Raw genomic sequence first — 23,928 nt, forward strand, 5'->3', positions numbered from 1 at the left:
TCATCACATACTCACCTTCCGTCTAAACTTTTCATTACACTTGGAATCTCTAAACTCTTTGGAGAGTTGTAAAACAGGGAGTCTAGGATTGCAAGTACATGGTTCCCTGAAAGTGGCATCACAGGTGGACAGGGAGGTTAAGTTGAATTTTGGCATCAAAATTCATGATGAAGGGCCCTGCTCTTCATCAGTCAGGACACTGAGTGCCGAAGTTGAGAGATTATGTTATAGTTGTACAAGACACTAGTAAGGCTGCATTTGGAGTACCTTGTTCAGTTTTGGTCACAGAGGTGCAGAGGAGATTTGTGAGGATGTTGGCCGAGTCTCGAGGGATTGAGTTATGGAGAGAAGTTTGAAAGAGATTAAACAAGTAGAGAAAACATACAAGGATGTTGCCAGGATGAGAACCTGAGTTACAGGGAAAGGTTGAATAGGTTAGCACTTCATTCCTAGAGTGTAGGTGAGTGAGGGAGGATTTTAATAGAGGTATGCAAAATTATGAGGGAATTGATAGGATAAATGCAAGCAGGCTTTTTCACTGATGTTGGGTGAGACTGGAACTAGAGATCATCGGTGAAAGGTAAACTTTTAAGGGGTACATGAGGGGGAACTCACTCGGGTTGTGAGAATGGAACAAGCTGTTAGTGAAAGTGGTGAATGTGTATTCAATTATAATATTTAAGGGAAATTTGGATAATTACATGGGTGGGAAGGGTATGAACAGCTATGGTCTGGGTGCAGGTTGATGGGACTAGGCAGATTAACATTTCAGCATGAACTAGATAGGTGAAAGGGCCTGTTTCTGTGCTGTAGTGCTCTATGATTTCTGTGACAAATAGTGCTGAAAGGTAGCCTAGATTATCATTTTAGGTGTTGATTTAAGTCTAGAAATTGGCTAGGATATTAGCAAAACTTCTGCTCATAACTGAGAAGAGACTTGGGATCCATGTCAAATCTAAGCAGTTAGAACCTTGGTTTAACATCTCATCCAAAGGGGTAGTTCCTCTGTCTCCACTAGACGTTATGTTCTTAAGCCTCTGGAATGGGACACACAATCGTCTAAGTGGAACTGTAACTTCTGAGCTAAGAAATCATGAGAGGTTCTGAGGCAAGTACGGATAATGGGTGTGAGAAGGGAATCAGCAATGTTGGCTCTTGTATTTCAGTTCTTGCATTGTCTTGAAGGGAGAAGTGCCCTCAGAATTTCTTATTTATTTGCACTAACAGTTCACTTTGAAGTAGCAACCACCAATTGTCACATCTACTGCTTTCAGCATTATATTTGAGGTTAAGAAAGAATCACATTTGACCATTGACAACACCTTGAGGCTTTTGTATGGTTCCGCAAATCCCACATCACTCCTGTAGCTAATTCTCTGCTGACCTCCTCTTGCTAACTAACAGTAGGGAAAATATATTTGAAGAAAAATATATTCTCCCTCCTGCCATCTGGCAAAAGGCACTGAAGTATTCGGGCTCTCACGACCAGACTATGTAACAGTTTCTTCCCCCAAGCCATCAGACTCCTCAATACCCAGAGCCTGGACTGACACCAACCTACTGCCCTCTACTGTGCATATTGTCCTGTTTATAATTTATTGTAATGCCTGCACTGTTTTGTGCACTTTATGCAGTCCTGGGTAGGTCTGTAGCCTAGTGTAGTTTTGTGTTATTTTACGTAGTTCAGTGTAGATTTTGTATTGTTCATGTAGCACCATGGTCCTGAAAGACGTTGTCTCATTTTTACTGTGTACTGTACCAGCAGTTATGGTTGAAATGACAATAAAAAGTGACTTGACTTGATCTAGCAAAATATTTTCTTTTTCTTTTCTTTCCTGTAGCTACTTGTCAATAAGATCTTTTAATTTTCTCGACTTCCAAATTTAGGGTTGTTTTTATGGTCTTAAAAGATCAGTGGATGTGTTTTTTTTTAAACTTGTTCTTTAAATTATCATTGGCACTCTTGTGAATGGAGATAGAAGCTCAAGATTTCCATAAGACTTAAGATATAAGAGCAGAATTAGATCATTTGGCCCATCGAGCCTACTCCACCATTTCGTCATGGCTGATCTATTTCCCTCTCTGTCCCAATCTCCTGTCTTCTCCCCATAACCCTTTATGCCCTGACTAATCAAGAATCTATCAATCTCTGCCTTAAATATACCCAATGACTTGGCCTCCTCAACTGCCTGTGGCAATGAATTCCACACATTCACCACTCTGGGCTAAAAAAATTCCTCCTCTTCTCCATTCAAAATGGAGGAATTTCCCTTCTAAATATTCTGGGAAAATAATTAAACATCGTCTTCAGGAAGTCTTATTTCTTATCTACTGTATACTTTGTCCTTTTTTTTGCTTTCTGAGTACTTTGCTGCTGTGTTTGAACATTATGCTTCTCTAGTTGGCCATACTTTGCTGAAGAGATGACTAGAAATCTCTGCAGTCGACATAGCATTCATTGAACAGGAGTAGCCAAAATAATGTCACTAGAGATTGTTGAGGGAATGTGAGTGGGAGGGCATTGGTCAACTTGGAACAAAAAGGTTATTTAGTGGGGACTTACTTGGTAGCAGTCTCATAACAAGAGGGTAGGATGTGGCATATGTGAATCTTCGTTAGTTCACACTGAAATGTAAATCTCTCAATCAGAATTCAGGTGGTACATGTCTCCCAGGCTGCTTATACAGAAATGTGGGCATTATTGTCGCTAATGAAATGCTTGCAAACGTGGAGCAATTACTTATCACTTTTGGCTTCACATTGTTGACCAGCTGCTCTGTAATCTGTTTGGTCCACTAGGTGAGACAGACACATCAGACTGCACTGGAACACCAGCATGAGAGGAAATTACTTTTCTATGTTAAGATTAATAAATTCCATGGTTGAAGTCAACAAGTTACCATTCAGACAAAAATATTGCACTGCATCATCAGTTCATTGAAATTTATTTAACAACACATTCCACAGTGCCTTTTATGTCCCACTTAAAATTTGCAACCTGTGCCTTTACTATAAACGAGATATTCTGCAGATGCTGGAAACCTTGAGTAACGAACAAACACACACACACACACACACACACACACACACACACACACACTCCCTCTCTCCCTCTCTCCCTCTCTCCCCCTCCCTCTCCCTCTCCCCCTCCCTCTGTCAGGCAGTATCTGTAGAGGGGAATATCTGTCCATAGATCTTGCCTTCACTACAGTTGTAAGTTGTCATCACCATTTATAGAGAACTGTGAAAAGATTGGACTCGATCAACTTTTTTTGGTGCTCTCAATGACTGTATTGTCAAGGTCAGTGTGTGTAGCCCTACCTAATTCAATATCATATTCCAGATTGTTTAATGTCTTTTCCAGTAAACAAATGTAAAGGAGAATGAAATAATTGTTGCTCTGGAACTGATGCAGCACACAAAAAACACAATTTAAAAAAAGAACACAATAAATATAAATACATTAGATAGCTTAAATATACATAAACTATATAGCTTTTATATATATATATATATATATATATATATATATGATAAAGTGACTTTAATGTACTTGTGGTACAAGTGAGTGCAGTTAACTTACAAACTAATGGGCAGTGAAGCAACAACTATTTTCGTATGAGGCTTGGTGCCACATCAGTTGAGTATGTAAGATAAGGTTGAAAGAGCATGGATAAAATTTACAAGGATGTGCTGGGACTTGAAGACCCGAGGGAAGTGTTTGAACAGGTTTGGACTTCATTCCCTAGAGCAGGGGTAGGCAACTTAACGGCCCGCAAGCAAATATTGAGATACTATGCTTATCTGGCCCGCAAGCGATTTTTCCTTATTCTGAGTGTTTCACGTGACCACACTGATGGACGTGCATGGCGTCTTGTTACACTGGCCCCAGGTTCCGTTTTGATCCAAACCAAACACTGGTATATACGAATGATGGAAAGGCAGACTACCTTATTAATATGTATTAGATACTCTCCGTGCACACGCAGGTTTTCAGATGGGATCGTTCAAATTTGTAAACAGAAACAGCGTCACTGTGTTTTAACAAGAAATCCACACTAAATATCCAGATATTTACATGTGCTACGATACTTGTTGAATAACTCACGTTTCGAAATAAAATCAAAGAAAAAAATTCCAATGGCAATGAATGCAAAACGCAGGAAGGTAGACGCTGAGTGTTGAAAAAGCAGTGAAAATGAAGGAATTACCCATGCCAGCTACAACGTCTCAAAGCATATTGCAGAAAAGATGAAGCCTTTTACAAATGGAGAGTTTGTCAAATAATGTTTACTGGCAGTGGTGGATATTGTTTGTCCTGAAAAGACATCTTTATTTACATCTATCAGCCTGTCAGCAAGGACGATCATACGGCAAGTTGAAGAAATGTCAGCAGATGTTAAAAGTTGTTTAAGGGATGCCTGCAACAAATTGTATTTTTTTTCAATTGCGCTTGATCAGAGTACAGACTTGATAGACACTGCTCAACTTGCAGTGTTTGTGCAAGGAGTGACCTCAACTTTTCAAATTTTTGAAGAGTTTATTCAATTAATTCCTATGAAGGACACGGTTACTGGAGCAGACATTTTTGAAGCTTTGCTGAAAATGATGTCAGAAATGAAACTTAATGTGTCGAAGCTAATTGGCATCACAACTAATGGGGCACCAGCAATGATGGGACAGAAAAACTGAACTGAGATCTTTGGTTATTAATTGGCATCCTTGGTTAAGCACAAGTGATTTTCTAGCATGTGTTATTCATTAATTTGAGGCAAACCATAACTAGATATATTTAAATGGATAATTCCCATATTTCAAATTCTTTATGGCATTTATCTGGCCCACCGTCCGCTCATTAATACGTGATCCGGCCCCCAGAGGCAGAAAGGTTGCCGACCCCTGCCCGGGAGTGTAGGAGAATGAGGGGAGATTTGATAGAGGTATACAAAATTATAAGGGGTATAGATAGGGTAAATGCAAGCGGGCTTTTTCCAGTGAAGTTGGGTAGGACTAGAACTAGAGGTCATGAGTTAAGTGTGAAAAGTGAAATGTTTGAGGGAAACTTTGTCAGTGGAACTAGCTAGTGCAAGTGGTAGATACAGGGTTGATTTCAATGTTTAAGAGAGATGTGGGTAGGTACATGGATTGGTGGGGTGTGGAGAGCTATGGTCTGGGTACAGATTGATGGGACCTGGCAGGTTCAGCACAGACTAGATGGGCTGAAGGGCCTGTTTCTGTGCTGTAGTGTTCTATGACTAATAGACATCAGTGTACCAGATGGGGTTTCCATTAGTGCTGTAGCTTCATGTTTATCAAAGCAGATACTGGATTTAATTGATTAAGTGAATTTAAATAATTGCTGTAGCGAAATTGAAAATTATACCTCTGAAGATTTTCCTAGATCTCTGGATTACCAGCCCTGTAACATGATTGCTTTGCCACTGTTTCTTTAATGTAGCAGGCCATCACCTCTCTCCGTTATTGTGTTTATTTGATGCTGTAACTATAATGATGGAAATTCAGGGATTTGATCTACCAGAATTGAAGTACAAGCAATATTTATCTAGTTTGTTATATCATTTGGTGATAGAGATTATGAAGCTGGAAATGCTTTCATAGATATCTTTTGTATTTCTCTGCAATCCATCTTACCGTTAATGGAATTTGATTTAGTTTACCCCTTTAAGTGTTATGAAACCCCTTTTTTTAACCAGGTGTCTCTAGAAGCACAGCACATTAGCCACTCGCTAACAGCCACTGAACTCAGTGGTGAGAAAGTCGCCTTTCTCGAACTCCGTATGTCTAGAGTCGGTATGACTTGGGACCCACCAAACCGGAGAGTTGGGATGTTTCAACCATCCCAACCTCAGTCTGAGCAAATACTGCCCATGTGCAATTATCCGTTGTTAAGAAATAACAGATTGTACACTGCATACATTAAAAGAAGGTGTATTTATGAATTTCAGCTTAATGAAACAGTTATTAAAGAAAAAAAAGGAAATATAAGGGACCATATTAATTAAACCAGTCAAATGTGCACAAGGTGGAGCTCAAATCTTCCAAAAGCTGGATGTATCCCTTACTCACGGCGCCGACTCCTATTCACTGATCACCAGTAGCACCTCCCATCTTGAACTCCATAGAATCATGCATTCCAGTCGGATTGGATCTTACAGCCAGTTCTCTCGACCCTCTCTTTCCATCTTCTGCTGAAAAAGACCACAACCCCTGTCAGTGTCCTTCACAACACCTTTCTGTCCAGCTTTCTCTAGAACCTTCTCCCATTTCCACCATCCTGATTGGCTGACCCAGCATTCCTAAGTTGAACATCACAACCCCTTGGCTTTAATGAAAACTCAAACACTATCAGCAGAATACACTGCTTCTACAGAAAACCTATTAATTGAAATACCCTACAGCGTTAGCAGTAAAAATCTTAACCAGAGTGTTACAGTTATAGTACGTCATGTTGTGCCTGATAGGGTGAGCTGGTAGTTTCTCAGATTTCTGCCAAAAGCATTGAACTACTTATTCGAGATGAACAATTGGGGATTCTCTTCAAAGTACAACCATCACGCTCCTGAACCAGCATGGATAACTTCACTCACCTCAACTCTGAACTGATTCTACAACCTACAGACTACAACTCATTTTCTCAGTATTATTTATTTTTCTTATTTTCACAATTTGTTGTCTTTTGCATATCGGTTGCTTGTTAGTCTTTGTTTGTGTATAGATTTTCATAAATTCTATTGTATTTCTTTATATACCTGTAAATGCTTGAAATAAAATAATCTCAAGATGGTGTGTGGTGACATACACACAGTGGCCACTCTTAATCAGTCACTGAGTGTATGTGCATGGCCTTCTGCTGCTGAAGCCAATCCACTTCAAGGTTCAACATGTGTACACCACTTTTGTAACGTGTGGTTATTTGAGTTACTGTTGCCTTCCTGTCAACCTGAACCAGTCTAGCCATTCTCCTCTGACCTCTCTCATTAACAAGGTGTTTTCACCCCAGAACTGCCACTCACTGGATGTTTTTTGATTCTTGCACCGTTCTTTGAAGTTTGACCATTCTCTGTAAACTCTAGACAGTTGTGCACAAAAATCTCAGGTGATCAGCAGTTTCTGAGATGCTCTAACAATCCCATCTGGCACCAACAATCATTCCATGGTCAAAATTGCTTTCCCATTCTGATGTTTGGTCTGAACAACAACTGAACCTCTTGACCATGTCTGCATGCTTTTATGCACTGAGTTGCTGCCACATAATTAGCTGATTAGATATTTGAATAAATGAGCAGGTGTACAGATGTACCTGTTAAAGTGACCACTGAGTATGTATTGGCTTTGACTTTGATTTTGAATTTGGACATTTTACCCATGTTTTGTTTCTGTGCAAAGTTGGGTGCCACTGGAGGGCTAAGTAGAACATGTGACATTAAAAAAATAGTATGTTGAAAAAGCTCAGTATGACAGCCGCATCTGTGGAGAGGGAAGCAATTCAAATGAATTATCTGGTCCATAACCTTTCATCAAAATTGTAGCTAGTTCACTGGATTTGACAGAAAATTGGGAGGAAGCAATTGTAATGCTTCTGAAATGAAAGCACTGTTATACAGGTAAATCTGATCATCCAAAATGACAAGAGTCCACAAAATCTAAATGAGTAAATTAGCAAACTGTCATTATTAATCTTGGAAATGGGAAACTTCTATGCTCTTTTACAAGTTATGTCATGGGATTCGTTAACAGGAAGGTGACGCTGTGAGTTAATGGACAACTGTGCACTTGCTAAATTATAGGCTCTGTAGTTGGAATGAATTGTGAACATAGATGAGAGGTTTCATGCATGAGAGAGTTGGTTTGACATGTCGGTAGTACAATAATGTGCAAGCACAGGGCTCTTGAAAATTAAGTTCATTCCTTAATAACTTTTCCAAAATAATTTATTAAAATGCTATTTTAACAAAGGGAGTCAAACTTAAGAAGGATATGATTTTTATATCCTATTTAAGGAAATGAACTAGGGACAGATTATGATAAAACAGCTGACAAGCAAATTGCTGCATGCACAACACAAAACAAAATGCTGGGGGAAATCAGTAGGTCTCGCAGCATCTATGGAAATGAATAAACAGCCGACATTTCAGGCTGAGACCCTTCTTCAGGACTAGAAAAGAAGGGGGAAGCCACTTGGCCTGGCCCTGCTGAGTTACTCCAGCATTTTGTGTGTGGTGCTTTGGATTTCCAGCACTTCTCTTATTTATGATATGCTGCGTGTGCTCATAGGACAGTAACTGTCATTTAAATAATGTTCAGTGAAGATTGAAACTGATCCTTGGTATTACCAGAAGAAATGAGTTAACTAGCTTTCTAAGTATTATGTTTCAGTGGTAAAGGAGCTATAAGTTTATTGTGAATTATGAACTGCAAGGCTTTTGGTTGGGATTGGACTGAGAGCTGGTTGTGAATAAGCAGGTCATTTTCAGGTTGGGAGAGAGGACTCCCTGGGTAGAATTGCTGCAGCTCCAGCTGCTCATATTCTATATCACTTTGAGGATTGCTAGTTGAATGCATGAATTCTGAGGACGATACAGAGAAGCAGAGGGGTTGTAAATGGGCTAAGTTACTCAACAAGGACAAGACAAGTGGAATATAATATGTGAGAAAGATTAGGATCATCAATTTCCGTAGATTTGGATGAATTGATTATTTGGAATTGTGAGAGTTTGGGAAAAAAATTCAGAGGCACTTCATGGTCTTAAACATGAATCACTGAAAATGAACATACAGATAAAGCAAGCAGATAGGAAGGCAAACAATGTGCTAGCAATAAAATTTGAGTAATAAAGGTGTCTTACTGCAGTGAAATAGAGTCCTAATGAGGCTGCACTTGCTATTTTGAGAACAGATATGATTTCCCTTTCTGAGAAATGATACTACTTATCAAAGTGAGATTACAACCAAGATTTACCAAAATGTTTCTTGGGACAAGGGCAATCTCTCACCGGAGAAGAGAATAGACTAGGCACTCTAGAGTTTATAAGAATGAAGTGAACTCATTAATATGCACAATTCTTAACGGTTCTTGACAGCATTGATTTAAGGGTTATGTTTCCTCTGGCAAGCGTCACAGTCTGAGAATAAGAGGCTGGCCATAAGGGATAGAGAAGAGAAGTTTCTTCAGGTGAAATTTTTCGTCCTGTTAATCTTTGTAATTCTCTCCCTTGAGGGCAGTATAGGCTTGTTCATTATCTTGAAGTCATAAATTGATGAATTAGGAGAATTGAAGGATTAGCACAGGACAGTGATGACAAATTAAAAAGATAAGCTGTAATCTAACTCAATAGGTGAGTAGATACAAGTGGATGAAGACCTCCAAAGCCTGTATTCTGCTAATCTTGTCTTTATAGTTCATGGCTTGTGCACATTGAAAATAAATTTGAGCCATATTCTTAGCAAAGCAGGTTGCAATGAATTACAAAGAGATCCTGATCAGTTAAGAGTATGGGCTGAGGAATGGCAAATAGATTTCAAGTAAGATAAAAGTGAGATGATGCATTTTGGACATTGAAATCAGAGTAGGACCTATACACTGAGTGCTGTGGACCGGAGCCACCTGGGAGTGCAAGTGTACTGTTCACTGAAAACAGACGTAAAAGGAAGCAGGATGATACTTGCCTACTGCCTGTTGCACTGCTGGCATTTAGGACAGCAATGAAGTTCCTCTAACTCTGGCGGTGTTCAGGGCTTCCTTTATCATGTCAGTAGCTTCCTCACAGTTTTCCCTACTGTCAGTCATGAATGTCCTGGGTGGAGACTCAAGAATGCCGTCACTCTCAGATGTAGAAGTATTCTTCATTGCTGCATCATGACGTGGAAACCATAGAAAGGGTGCAGAGTAGATTTACAAGGATGTTGCCTGGATTGGGGAGCATGCCTTATGAGGATAGGTTGAGTGAACTCGGCCTTTTCTCCTTGGAGCAACAGAGGATGAGAAGTGACCTAATAGAGGTATATAAGATGATGAGAGGCATTGATCATGTGGATAGTCAGAGGCTTTCCCCCAGGGCTGAAATGGCTAGCACGAGAGGGCAAAATTTTAAGGTGCTTGGAAGCAGGTACGGAGGAGATGTCAGGGGTAAGTTTTTTACGCAGAGAGTGGTGAGTGCGTGGAATGGGCTGCTGATGGTGGTGGTGGTGGAGGCGGAAACGATAGGGTCTTTTAAGAGACTCCAGGGTGGCTACATGGAACTTAGAAAAATAGAGGGCTATGGGTAAAGCCTAGGTAGTTCTAAGGTAGGGACATGTTCGGCACAGCTTTGTGGGCCAAAGGGCCTGTATTGTGCTGTATGTTTTCTATGTTTCTATTTGTAGCAATTTTACTTTACCAATCAGTGTTGTTAGCTCTGATCTGAATTCCACCACCGCCCCCCCCCCCGCAAACCTGGAGGACCAGTGGACCAATCTTAATCTGTCCTCTACCCTTTGACCTGTTTGACGTGCATAACCCCACCAAGAGCTAAAGCATAAAGCCCTAACTCCAGCCAGCATAGCTCTCCGAGTCATTGAAGCATGCAAGCCTCCAACCACGATAAGGTTGTGATCCTCTTGGAGGAAACAGGGTGGTGAAGAAGGCATTTATCATGCTGGCCTTCAGGCAGGACATTGACTTTAGGAGTAGGGACATTATGTTACATATAAGTTGTTTGTGAGACCACATTTGAAGTATTGTGTACAGTTTTGGTCACTCTTTTACAGGAAAAACATTGTCAAGCTGGAGAAACTGCAGAAAATATTTATGAAGATGCTACCTGGACTAAAGGGTCTGAGTTATAGGAAGAATTTGGCCACACCAGATCTTTATTCCTTAGAGCATAAGAGAAACCGTACAAGTTTACAAAATTATAAGGAGTATACACTCATAGTCTTTTTCCCAGGGTTGGGGAGTCCAAAGCTAGAGGTAATTTCTTTACACAGAGGGGAGTGAGTACCTGGAATGAACTGTCAAAGGATGGTAAAAGAGAGCCATGTGGATGGAGGGGCTTGGAGGGCTAAGGGCCAGGTGCAGGCACTGCCATTGATCATTTGGGTAGAAGGGCCTGTTTCTGTGCTTTATTACTCTATATAACATGCCTGACAATCAATGGTTCAAAGCCAACAATAGGAATTTCAAGTTGTATTTGTTTTGGGAAAAAAATAATTTGGGTTTCAGACTTTAATTGTGGCTATTGGAATTGTTTTCATAGAATTATAGACTCCTGACAGAAAATATCAATCTTAAATGCAAGAGGCCTATCTTCTAGAACTTAGTTTATATCAGGAATTTTTGTTATTGTGGATGTTGGGAGTTTCCTTATAGTTTCTACAATTAAAAAAACTTTTGAAAATAAAGTCTCCCTCTAGTGATAAACACGAGATTCTGCAGTTGCTGGAAATCTTGAGGAACAAACACAAAATGCTGGAGGAACACAGCAGGTCAAGCAGCATTTATGGAGAGGAATAAACAGTCAATGATTTGGGCTGAGACCCTAGTGGTGATTGTGAGAATCTCCAACAGGCTTAAGTTAGGGTAAATTAATATAGGGACAGTGGCCATGAGATCAGAATTATCAGTTTGAATTTTAACCTTTATATTGGTTTTGAAATTGTACTGGTAGCTTCATATTGGCATTTGGAATACAAGTTTCCCAAGTGTACTCCTACATTTCACCCCAACTCCCATTCCATCACTTGCCAGGGTGCTCCAGTTTCCTCCCACAATCCAAATATGTACCCATGCAGTCATGGGGAGAAAATACAAACTCCTTACAGGCAGTGCCAGATTTGAACTCTGAACTCTGGCACCCAAACTATAATGGCATCACGCTAACCGTTATACTACCGTGGCGCCCTAAGATTTAAAAGAAGTTTGGATAAGTACGTGGATGGGAGGAGTATGTAGGGGTATGGTCCAAGTGCAGGCTGATGGAGTTAGTCAGAGTAACAGTTTGGCACAGACTAGATGGGCCGAAGACCCTGTTTCGGTGCTGTAGTGCTCTGTGACTAGTTTTGTTGGTGATTCAGCCATCTTGTTTCTGAGTTTACTCTTGTTTGTAAGTTGACCGATGTTTTGATACATTTAGGTTAAGTTACAGCTAGAGACATGTCAGAGGTAACTTATTGTTGTATTATTTGTTTGTCTCATATGTCATATATACACAGGAAAAGCACGAGATCCTTTTTCAAGTTTTCTGTTAATACAAGTACAGATAAAAATCTACAACATGAAAGGTCATTCAGCTGCTCTGTCCTACCTGTTTCAAAATGTGTTTGCATCATATATACATATATATTGTAGCAGGTTTCTAATTTATTGACATTGCTTAGATGTGTGGATTTAATGCTCGTGACCTCTAGTTAATTATTCATTGTCAAAGACATACATAACTTGTTCAATCTGAGAACAGTCCATTTGTTTCTTGTACATTGCCCACTCACAAGTCCCAGAATAGAAACCTTCATAAAAAAAAATCATTTTTACGTTTCTCCCAGGCTGAGACGCAGTCAATGATGTTTCCCAGGCTGAATAATTTCAGTATCTCGTAGTCTGCCATGTCCTCTTTTTATATGCAACATTATGCTTTCCTCCTTACCTAATGTTATAAACTTTGTTAGATATTCTTCAGGAATAAAACCTTTCTTCATTATGTTTCTATAATTAGCCCTTCTGAAGCTGGTGCCCACTCACAGCATCACGTGGAAAGCCCTTAGGCTATCTTAGCAACCCAGATGTTTACTAATTTGCCTGAAATTACCAGTTTCAAATCCTACTACATTTTGCACGACAACGATATGACACTAGCCATCTGCTCACCCCTGAATTTTCTACAGTATTCCTTGAGCCATCATTAATTTCTTCTGTTAATTCTTGGCCATTGCAGTATGTTTTCCCCTTCACTTCTTATCATCCATTCCTTTGTGTCTATTTGTACATTCTGCTGCCATTGACATTGCATTTGGCCTGTGGATTTATCAGTAACTTTCTCTATTTACATTGGTGCAATTATACACTTAGTAGCCACTTTATACGTTCACCTGTGTACCTGCTCATTAATGCCATTATCTAATCAGCCAGTCAAGTTGCATCTCAATGTATAAAGGCATGCAAACATGGTCAAGAAGTTCAGTTGTTGTTCAGACCAGACATCAGGATGGAGAAGAAATGTGGTCTACGTGACATTGACCATGGAATGTTTGTTGGTGCCAGACTGGTGGTTCGAGCATCTCAGAAACTGCTGATCTCCTGGGATTTTTACACACAACAGTCTCTAGAGCAGGGGTTCCCAACCTTTCTTATGCCATGGATCCCTCAATGGATTTCACCTTAAATAATTGTGAGGTGATATATTTTAGATGTTCAAACCAGGATAGGACCTGTACGGGGAATGGCAGGGCACTGATGAGTGTGTGGAGCAGAGTGATCTGGAAGTTTTATAAGAGTACATGTCTCTGAAAGGAGCCCATGTAAGTAGACATGGTGGTGAAGAGTGTGTTTGGAATGCTGGCCTTCATCAGGCAAGGCATCAAGTTTAAGAGAAGTGACATCACGTAGCAATTGTGTAAGTTGTAGACTAAAGGGCCAGTACTGTTCTATGTTTCCCAAAATTGCATGGGAAACTGCTGCAGGGTGGGAAGTGGTTGATGGGAATGGAGAATTTTCAGAATTATTTTTCTCAGGGTTTCTTCAGCAGGCTACTGAATGATTTTGGCATCTTCCATCGTATTGAAAGGGAAAAGGATGGGAAAATGTGTCTTGTGGTATCTTGTTGGAGCTGATTGACAGTGCAAAGAATGATCCATTGAATGACTAGGCTGGTGGGGTGGAAGTTGAGAACCAAAGAACTCCTTCCTTGCTTTCTCCAGGAGGAACTGCAGTGAGAGCAATGGTGTGAGAGGTAGATGGGAAACAGTCAAGACCCTGACAGGAAGTCATGGTTCAGAAGGAAGGAAGATATGTCTGAGGCATCTGGGTGGGAAGTCTCATCATCTGTTCAAACACAGCAGAGATGGAGGAACTGGGAGAATGAAATGAAGTCCTTGCAGGAACCAAGCTGGAAGAAACATAATTAAGACTGCAGTGGGAGTCTGTAGGCTTGCAAAAGATGTGTGTGGTTCTTGTGTTCTGAGATGGAGAGATGCAGAATAAAAGACAGATGGTCCTTGTGAAAGTGATAACAGGATGGAAATTCAGGTAATGAGTTTTGTGAGTTCTGTGTAGTTGTGAGAATCAGCACCAATCCAGTTACTGATATACTCGAGACACAGCACATTTTTTTGTACTTTGTGTAAAAGGATGAAACAAAGACAGCTTCATGTATCCCACAATGAGGCAGGCAGGCAAACCTAAAGTGCTTCAAATAAGAATTTGTCATGCTTTGCTAGAGCAAGTGCTCTTCTCAAGGATTTCTTCAGTAGACCATGAGGCCGTAAGACATAAGACCGTTGAGTCTGCTCCACCATTCCATCATGGCTAGTTTATCATCCCTCTCAACCCCATCTTCCTGCCTTCTCCCTTTAACCTTTGATACCCTTACTAATCAAGAGCCTATCAGCACCTGCTTTAAACATACTCAATGACTTGCCTTCCACAGCTGTCTGTGGCAATGAATTTCACAGATTTGCCACCCCTGGCTAAAGAAATTCCTCCTCATTTCTGTACTAAGGAGACGTGTCATTCCATTCTGAGGCTATGCCCTTTGGCACTAGACTTCCACACTAAACATTACTGCTTGCCTCTCTATATAATTTTGGCATTTTCATACTGATTTTTTTTTGAGTAAACCCTCTTTGGGAACACTAAACATGGGAAAGTGATTAAGCAGTCACTTAAAGCAAACTCTGCTTGATGTATGTTTGGTTAAGGCCCTTACCACCTCACCAGATATTAGCAATGAATTGTAAACCTGCTGGTGAACCACCTGATGTGCTGACAGGTGATCATGACTAAAGAATAAAGTTATTTATTTTCCTTTGTGCAGCTAAGGTGGGGAAGACATCTTTGATTATGTCTCTGGTCAGTGAAGAGTTTCCTGAAGAGGTATGTGACTTGTTTTCTTTTAATTTAGGCCAATGTGCCCCAGCAGTCTCACTTTTTCTTGAAACTAGATTATGGTAGAATCGTACAATTTACAGCAAAGAAGATAATTCATACCGTTACTGCTATGTTATTTTGTTGAACAACCCAAGTTAAAATATTCTTATTTTCATGTTCTGCATAGCCTTGCAGATTGTTCAGTTTCAGAGATGTACCCTATTTGGATTTTGAAAATTACCTTCAATGTTACTTCCACTCTCCTTTCACACAGTGCTTTCTGGATCATTATACTTTCTTAAAATGACTTTGGTTCACTGGATTGTTTGCACATTATCTTAAGAAAAATGAATGAACCCGCCTTTAGCTAAGAGGCTAATTTTCACACTGTTGGTGATTATTTTCCATTCTGCATTCAGAAAACTGGTCTCTAATTTTGATGGCAGTATCCTCAGTCAAAAATCATGCTAGTATAAACTTTAGTCATCTTGATTAATTTGGTCCCTATTTTAAGGTGATTGAAAGAAAGTAGTTACTCGTGTGAATTTTAATTTGGTGGCTGATACTGATTCATGATCTCAAGGGGAACATGAGGGGAAACTTCTACACTCAGAGGGTCATTAGAGTGTAGGACGAACAAGTGGTGCATGCTCAATTTTAACATTTAATTGAAATTTGAATAGATATACGGATGGCAGGGGTATGGATGACTATGGTCCGGGTGCAGGTTGATGGGTCTAAGCAGTTTAAATGGTTCGGCACACACTGGATGGACCAAAGGGCCTGTTTCTGTTTTGTACTTTCCCTTGATAAGGTGATGGCAAATAGCCTTCTTGAACCACAGTGGCCGTTCTGATGTAGGAGACACTGTACCAAGACTGAAACAAAGCAACAGAAACAAGAATCTGGGCCTCTACTCACTGGAGCTTAGAAGAATGAGGGGAAATCTCATTGAAACCTATCAAATATTGAAAGAGCTAGATAGAGTGGACCTGGAGAGTATGTTTCCAGTAGTTGGGAGAGGCCAAGTCCTTGGCTATATTTAAAGCAAAAGTTGATAGGTTCTTGAGTAGTAACAGCATCAAAGGTTATGGAAAGAAAGCAAGAGAATGGGGTTAAGAAGGAAAATAAATAAGCCATGATTAAGTGGTGGCGCAAACTCAATGGGCTAAATGACCTAATTCTGCTCTTGTGCCTTAATGGGCTTATGGATGTTTCCTATAGTGGGGTAGTTTAGGACCAAAGAGCACAGCTCAGAATACAAGGACGTCCCTTTAGAACAGAGATAAGGAGGAATTTCTTTAACCAGAGGGCAGTGAATCTATGGAATTCATTGCCACAGATGGTTGAGGAGGCCAAGTTATTCAGTATACTTAAAACAGAGGCTGATAGGTTCTTGATTAATAAGGGTGTCGAATGTTATGGGGAGAAGGTAGGAGAATGGGGTTGAGGGGATTAATAAATCAATCATGATAGAGAAGTAGATCTGACATGATGGGCCAAATAGCCTAATCTACTCCTATGTCTTATGGTCCTATAATTCCAAGTCAGGATGGTGTGTAACTTGGAGAGAAACATGTAAGTGTGATGTTTCCATGTGCTTGAAGCTATTGTGGTCGTTGATTTGGCATTAGTCTAGGAGAGTTATTGTAATGCATTTTGTGGGTGGTACATTTTGCAGTCGTTGTGTATTAATGGTGTAGACATGAACATATAGGGGAATGAATGGGATACCAGTAAAACACCTGCTTTATTCTGGATTATGTTTTTCATCTTTATTTAAAGATACAGCATGTGATACAGGCCATTCTGACACAGTGAGCCCACACCGCCCAGTTACACCTGTGTGTCCAATTAACCTACTATCCCATACAAACTCTTAAAGACAGCGGAGGGAATTGAACCTGGGTTGCTAGTGCTGTAATAGCATTAAACTAACCACTTCTCTATGCGCTGCTATTAAGATTCAGCTCTGAGGAACTCCTGAAATGCTGTCCTGAGCCTGGAATGTTAGATTTCTTGTTGTTAGAACTGCAGTTTCTAGGCAAGTGGATGAGTACTGTATCACACTACCTACTTGTAGATGGTGGAGAGATGAGCTGCTCACCTTAGGATATCCAGCCTCTGATCTGTTCTCATAATTACAGCATTTAAGTAACTGGTCAGCAGTGACCCCTAAGTGGCATTGGTTGGAGATGACCATTCCCCAACACTTTTGTGGCAAAAATGTTACTTGCCACGTATAAGCCCATGACAGAATGTTGTCCAGGACTTGTTCAATCAGGTATGAACTGCTTCATTTGCTGTGAGTCAAACATACAGTCGTCAGTAAACATTACATCTTTGATGGAAGGAACGTCATTATTGAAGCACCTGAAGGTGTTGTGCCAAGGACACTGCCCTGAGAAACTCCTGCAATGATATCCTGGGCCTGGACAGATTGACCATCCTCCATTATGCAAAGTTTTCATTTAGCCAAATATCACCTTCATGTTAAAACAAACTCTCTCTCCTCATCTCCGGAATTCAGATTTTTGGACCAAATTAGTGTTGCAATCTGGAGCCAAGTGATCAAAATCAAAGCAAGTTTTATTATCAAAGTACATTATATGTCACCATATACTACCCTGAGATTCATTTTCTTGTGGGCATACTCAATAAATCTATAGAATAGTAACCATAAGAGAATCAATGAAAGATTTCGGAAGACAACAGATCGTGCAGATACAAAAAGAAGAAACAATAATAATAAATAAGCTATAAATATCAAGAACATGAAATGAAGAGTCCTTGAAAGTGAGTCCATTGATTGTGGGAACATTTCAGTGATGGGGCAAGTGAAGTTATCCCCTTTTGTTCAAGAGCCTGATGGTTGAGGGGTAGTAACTGTTCCTGAACTTGGTGGTGTCAGTCCTGAGATTTTTGTACCTTCCCGATGGCAGTAGCAAGAAGAGCAAAAAGGGCCGTATCCAGTACTTTTTGTAGGAATTTTCTATTCAAGGTCATTGATGTTTACATACTAGGCTGTGATGCAGCCAGTCAATATACTTCCCACCAGACATCTATAAAAGTTTGTCAAAGTTATAGATGTTATGCCAAATCTCCACAATCTCCTAAGGAAGTAGAGGCACTGCCATGCTTTCTTCGGTGTGCTGGGCCCAGGACAAGTCCTCTGAAATAAGGTCCAAGCAATATCTGTGTTGTTCCCCCTGTTGTTTTTTTATTTCTTCCTGGACACAAAGTTTGGGCCAGCAGTATTTTTCACTGAGAGCAAACAGCATATAATTAGGAGCCAGTTGCCTGATGTAAAGTGGTATGCAGTCCCATGAGATAGTTCTAGTAAGGTGTCCAAAGTAACTTTATATTTAAAATCATCTTACTTTATATACACACAGTCTATGTATATAAGCTAATCTTATGTATATACAGTCACACTCAGAGTTACTTGTACATTGTCTTTTATAGGATTGATTTTATAATATTTATTGTGTTTTTTAATGCTGCATCAGATCCAGAGTAACAGTCATTTTGTTCTCCTTTACACTCGTGTACTGAAAAACAGCAGTAAACAATCTTGAATCTTAAATATTAATTTATTTTATATGTATAAGTTTTGTTATGATCTGGAATGCACAGCAAGAAAAGTTATTGAGTTCAATGATAACTTTTAATAAAGATTGATATGTTGCTGAAATTGAATAGTTTGCGAGTCTCTGGAGAAAGAAATGGGAAATTCTCTTGCTAAAAGGACAGGAAGATGACCTGGTTCCTGGTCCCTGTCAATTTCTCTCTGTGATTGTTCTTGAATGCAAGAATGGGAACAGCACAATGTACTTGGGATTCATTTAACAGGGTTAAGTATATTTAGAATGTACAAAGCCTGAATATTATAACGAAAACACTTAGTTACATCAGTCATGGGCAAACTTTAAACTCAGTCTTGCACATTTGAATTTGTTAAGATGTTTCATTGTCTCTGCTGTGTAAGAATAAATATCATTAAGAACAAAATCTTGCTGCTCTTTTCGATTTAGGTAATTTTCTCACAGTGGATATGGTGAACAAATCTGAAAACTAGGTGGTGGGGTGAGGAAGATTAATTTCCTTTCAGTCAGCAATGTTGATTCTCTTTTTATAGTCCAGCAAATCCATAAAGGAATAAATTTTAGATTTTCTGACCGTGTTCCCTCCTTACTTGCACTCACTTGAACTTGAGATCCTGCTGATAAGATGCCTTTATTTCTTGACCTGTCTTTACTTGACGTTCATTGAAGATCTTCTACTTACTCATAATTATTGCCAAGACAATGGGGCGGCACGGTGGTGTAGTGTGGGTTTCCTCAGAATCCTCTGGTTTCTTCCCACAACCAGTTGGTAGGTTAATTGGTCGTTGTAAATTGTCCCGTGATTAGACTAGGATTAAATTGGGGTGGCGTGGCTCAAAGTGCCAGAAGGGCCTACTTCACCCTGTATCTCAATAATAAATAAATAAACCTTGAGTTTATTTGAGCAGGAAATAAATAATTAAGCCTTGAGCAAGGCCCTTAACCACACATTGCTCTGCGACAACACCAGTGCCAAGCTGTATCAACCCTAGTGCCGTGCCCTTCCCTTGGACAACATCGGTGGTGTGGAGAGGGGAGACTTGCAGCATGGGCAACTGCTGGTCTTCCATACAACCTTGACCAGGCCTGCGCCCTGGAAACCTTCCAAGGTGCAAATCCATGGTCTCATGAGACTAATGGATGCCTATAAATAAACTACTTGCCAAAAATTCGGATGAATCTTCTCCGATAATGGGGAAATTTGCATTTAAACCTATGATACTTTACAGCGGATTTTACAAACCATTCAGATGTTTTCCAGAGGTAAGGCTACTTGTGTTCCCTCTCACATTCCCTTAGTCCACTCTCCAACATCTATGTATTTTATGCTATTTTACTAATTAAATCTATAATTGGAAAAAAATCCTTAACTTGTCAAAGTTAATTTTGCAAGTATTTTACCTGCATTTAAGAAATAAGTACCTCAGTGCATGACAACCAGTGAAGTAATATTATTGACACGTTTAATTGGCAGATATTGTTGATAAAATACACCTCTGCTTTCAAGTCACTGATACTGCTTTCATCCAGAAGTTTGAAGGTCAAAACCTGAAAGCAGCACAACACACCTGGTCTACAGGACAGGCGAGGTTCATGTCCTCTTGTGTGCTTCTGGAACTTGAATAACCTGCACCACCCTCCCCAAAGTACTGAGTGCTATATCTGCACGTACCTTCAAATCCTCTCACAGGATCCTTAGCCAAAATCCCTAACATCGAGGCCTTAATTACACTCAAGTTGGCCAGTCCATTATAGTCCCAAAACAGACTTGGCAGCTTGAAATCTATCACAGGAAGAAATGAGAATCATAGAATTCAGCTCAGACATACTCTTGATGCCTACCTACACTAATCCAACCTGGCTGCATTAAGCCCTTCTTCTCCAAATGGCGTTTACTAGATGGATAGCGAAAAACATTGAAGGATGTTCTCAAAACCTTGGGGAGAAAATGCATCTTTCCCCATTGCCAGCTGGGAATTAATGGCCCATTATCAACCAAGCTGAAGGAGCATTCAGGATGGTACTGGGAAACTTAAGTGCATGATGCATCAGAAACCAGAAGGAATGCTCCACCTGCACACATTTCAGTAATTTTACTAAATTGGACAGTGCCAAAAGTCTGCTAAAACCTACTGGTAAAATAGATCTAATAAAAGATCATTACTTAGTGGAAACATAGTACAGCACTGAACAGGCCATTTGGCCCACAATGTGCCAATCTTGATGCCAATTCATTCTAATCGTCGTCCTCCTGTGTATCATCCATCTGCCTCCATTCCTTTAAGGTATTTATTGCATTACAGCATGGAATAGGCACTTCCAGACCTTTGAGCCACACCACTCAGCAACCCAGCCTAATCACAGGACAATTTACAATGACCAATTAACCTACCATCCGGTGTATCTTTGAGCTGTGGGTGGAAACCCACGGGGTCATGGGGAGAACATACAAACTCCTTACAGACGGTGATGGGAATTGAACCCCAATTGCTGGTACTATAAAGTGTTGTGCTAACCATTATGCTACCATAACGTGTCTATCTAAAAGCTGCTTAAACTGCCTGCTTTCACCACTACCCATGGTAACCCATTCCTGGCACCTACCCCACTCTGTATAAAATAAAACAAAAACTTCCCCCTCTAACCTTAAAAGCATGTCCTCTGGTGCTTGACGTTGCTGCCCTAGGGAAAACTGTCTACCCTGTCTTTGCTTCTCATAATTGTAAAAGTCTCCCCTCAATCTCTAAAACACTCTAGGGAGAACAACCCAAATTTATCCAACCTTTCCTTATAGCTCATACCCTCTAATCCATGTTGCATCCCAGTAAACCTCTTCTATACCCTCTCCTTGATCTACAGGAAGAAGGTACATCAGGGAGGAGGTACAGGAACCTGAAACCACACACTCAACAATTCAGGAGTAGCTTCTTCCCCTCCGCCAACCAATTTCTGAATGGACATTGAACCCATGAACACTACCTCACTACTTTTCGTTCTCTTTTTGCACTATTTAATTAAACTTTTTAAATATATATATATAGTAGTTTACAGTTTTTATTGTTATGCATTGCAATGTGCTAGTGCCACATAACAAATTTCATGACATCCCAATGATATTAAACCTGATTCTGAATCTGATTCATAATTTTAAATATGAACTGTGTTTATTACTATGACTCAGTCGTTGGTTAAGTCACACTTTGCTATTTGTCATTTTTAAATTTACTTTTGAATAACATACTACGGTTATGCACTTATTTCTATTTTAAAAGGTTCCTCTACGAGCAGAAGAAATCACTATCCCAGCAGATGTCACTCCAGAGAAGGTCCCTACACACATAGTAGACTATTCAGGTAAAGAAAAGTCCATCATCAAATAGCAACAAAAAGTCTTTTACTAGAAAATGCTTCTTCCATCTTTCTGCCATTTTGAGATATTGGACCAGATTTTTCCAGAAGCAATATTAAAAAAATCACATTTCAAATAGGTATCACCAGTTTAAATAGCTCAGTTATCTTAAGCCTATGGATAAACCAAATACTTTAAATTCAGTATGTTATTTTAAACCCACTTTCATAGTTACCAACATTTATCTTAAAGAGTAATTCTAATTATTAACAACAGGATGACTTTTGAAATTTTGAATTTCACTTCAGTGCCAGCTGAAATTGATACTGCAGAAATAACTGATGGAAACAGAATCCTCAGGCAGTATAATTGTACTCTGCCTCAGTGTAAATTTGTTGTAACTACAAAAGTTGAGAAGGGGTCTGCAAAACCACAATATTCTGTAATCCAGAAGAAAAGGTTCCTGAGAATGATCCCAGGAGTGAAAGGGCTAATTTAGCAACATTTGATGGCTCTAGGCCTATATTCGCTGGGGTTTAGAAGAATGAGGGAGGGATCTCATTAAAACCTATCAAATATTGAAAGGCTTAAATACAGTAGAGTGGATGTTTCCTATAGTGGGGAAGTCTAGGATCAGTGGGCACAGCCTTAGAAAACAAATACATCACTTTTGAACAGAGGTGAGGAGGGATTTCTTTCGCCAGAGGGTGGTGAATCTGTGGAATTCATTGCCATGGATCGCTGTGAAGGCCAAATCATTGAGTATATTTAAAGCGGAGGTTGATAGGTTCTTGATTAGTTAGTGTGTCCAAGGTTACAGAAAGAAAGCAGGAGAGTGTTGTTGAGTGGGATAATAAATCAGCCACGATAGAATGGCGGAGCAGACTCAATGGATTGAATGTCCTAATTCTGCTCCTATGTCTTACAGTCTAATAGAGGTAGTTCTTTTAGGGTGTAATTGAAACGTTTCTAGAGATTAGCTTGACATTTTCATTTTGGGTCTTTCACTAAAGTAGGTTGTGTTCCGTAAGCTATTGCATTACATTTTGCGGGTCATTCTTGCTCAACTATTGTGGTGTTAACAGCATTATTGTACACACTGCTATGCATATATTTAGATGATTTCTCTCAAAGTGTACTACAACTAAATGAATTAGATCTGTACAAAAAGATGCATTGATTGTACTTGGTGGCATTTAAAATAAAATAGAGTAACATGCCTTTCCTGTCTTACACCTGACATTGTTCTTTGTGTGGACCTTTTACAGTGGAGATCCTTACAGGGTGTGAATTTAACATCTGATTAAATTTATGATTGTGGTGGGCTTTAATTGTGGGAATTTCGTAAAGCATTTCTGATGGGGAGTGCAGTTGAACCATTATATTCAAGGTAAAATATCTTTACTAAGTACAAAGGAAATTAATTATCAAAGTACAGACATACAACCCTGAGATTCATTTCTTGTAGGCATAAGCAAATCCAAGAACCCTAGTAGGATCAATGAAAGACCACAAGACCATAAGAAATAGCAGCAGGATTAGGCCATTTGGCCCATCAAGTCTGCTCTGCTTCCTCTCAGCCCCAATCTCCTGCCATCTCCTCCCCCCCCCCCCCCCCAATATACCTTTATGTCCTGGCCAATCAATAATCTATCAACCACTGCCTTAAATGTACATAAAGACTTAGCCTCCACAGCTGCCTGTAGCAATGAATTCCACAGATTCACTACTCTCTGGCTAAAGAAATTCCTCCTCATCTCCGTTCTAAAAGGACGCCCCTCTAACCTGAGGCTGTGTGCTCTGATCAGACACTCCCACCATAGGAAACAAGGCCTTTCACCATTTGATAGGTTTGAAATGGGTCACCCCTCGTTCTTCTGAATTCCAGTGAATAC

The 23,928-nt window shown here is 39.9% G+C and overlaps 1 protein-coding gene across 4 annotated transcripts in view; it reads left to right on the forward strand.

The window, feature by feature from the left end:
* Nucleotides 1-23,928, forward strand: part of rhot1a (ras homolog family member T1a) — an 89,495-nt gene that overhangs the window by 2,331 nt on the left and 63,236 nt on the right. For all 4 annotated transcript variants that reach the window (XM_072242496.1, XM_072242493.1, XM_072242494.1 and 1 more), the window contains exons 2-3: nucleotides 15,027-15,085; nucleotides 21,957-22,038. In XM_072242496.1, coding sequence (XP_072098597.1) covers nucleotides 15,027-15,085; nucleotides 21,957-22,038 — 141 coding nt within the window. The remainder of the gene's footprint in view (nucleotides 1-15,026; nucleotides 15,086-21,956; nucleotides 22,039-23,928) is intronic.

Source organism: Mobula birostris, chromosome 24 (genome assembly GCF_030028105.1).
Source record: "Mobula birostris isolate sMobBir1 chromosome 24, sMobBir1.hap1, whole genome shotgun sequence".
Taxonomy (NCBI): domain Eukaryota; kingdom Metazoa; phylum Chordata; class Chondrichthyes; order Myliobatiformes; family Myliobatidae; genus Mobula; species Mobula birostris.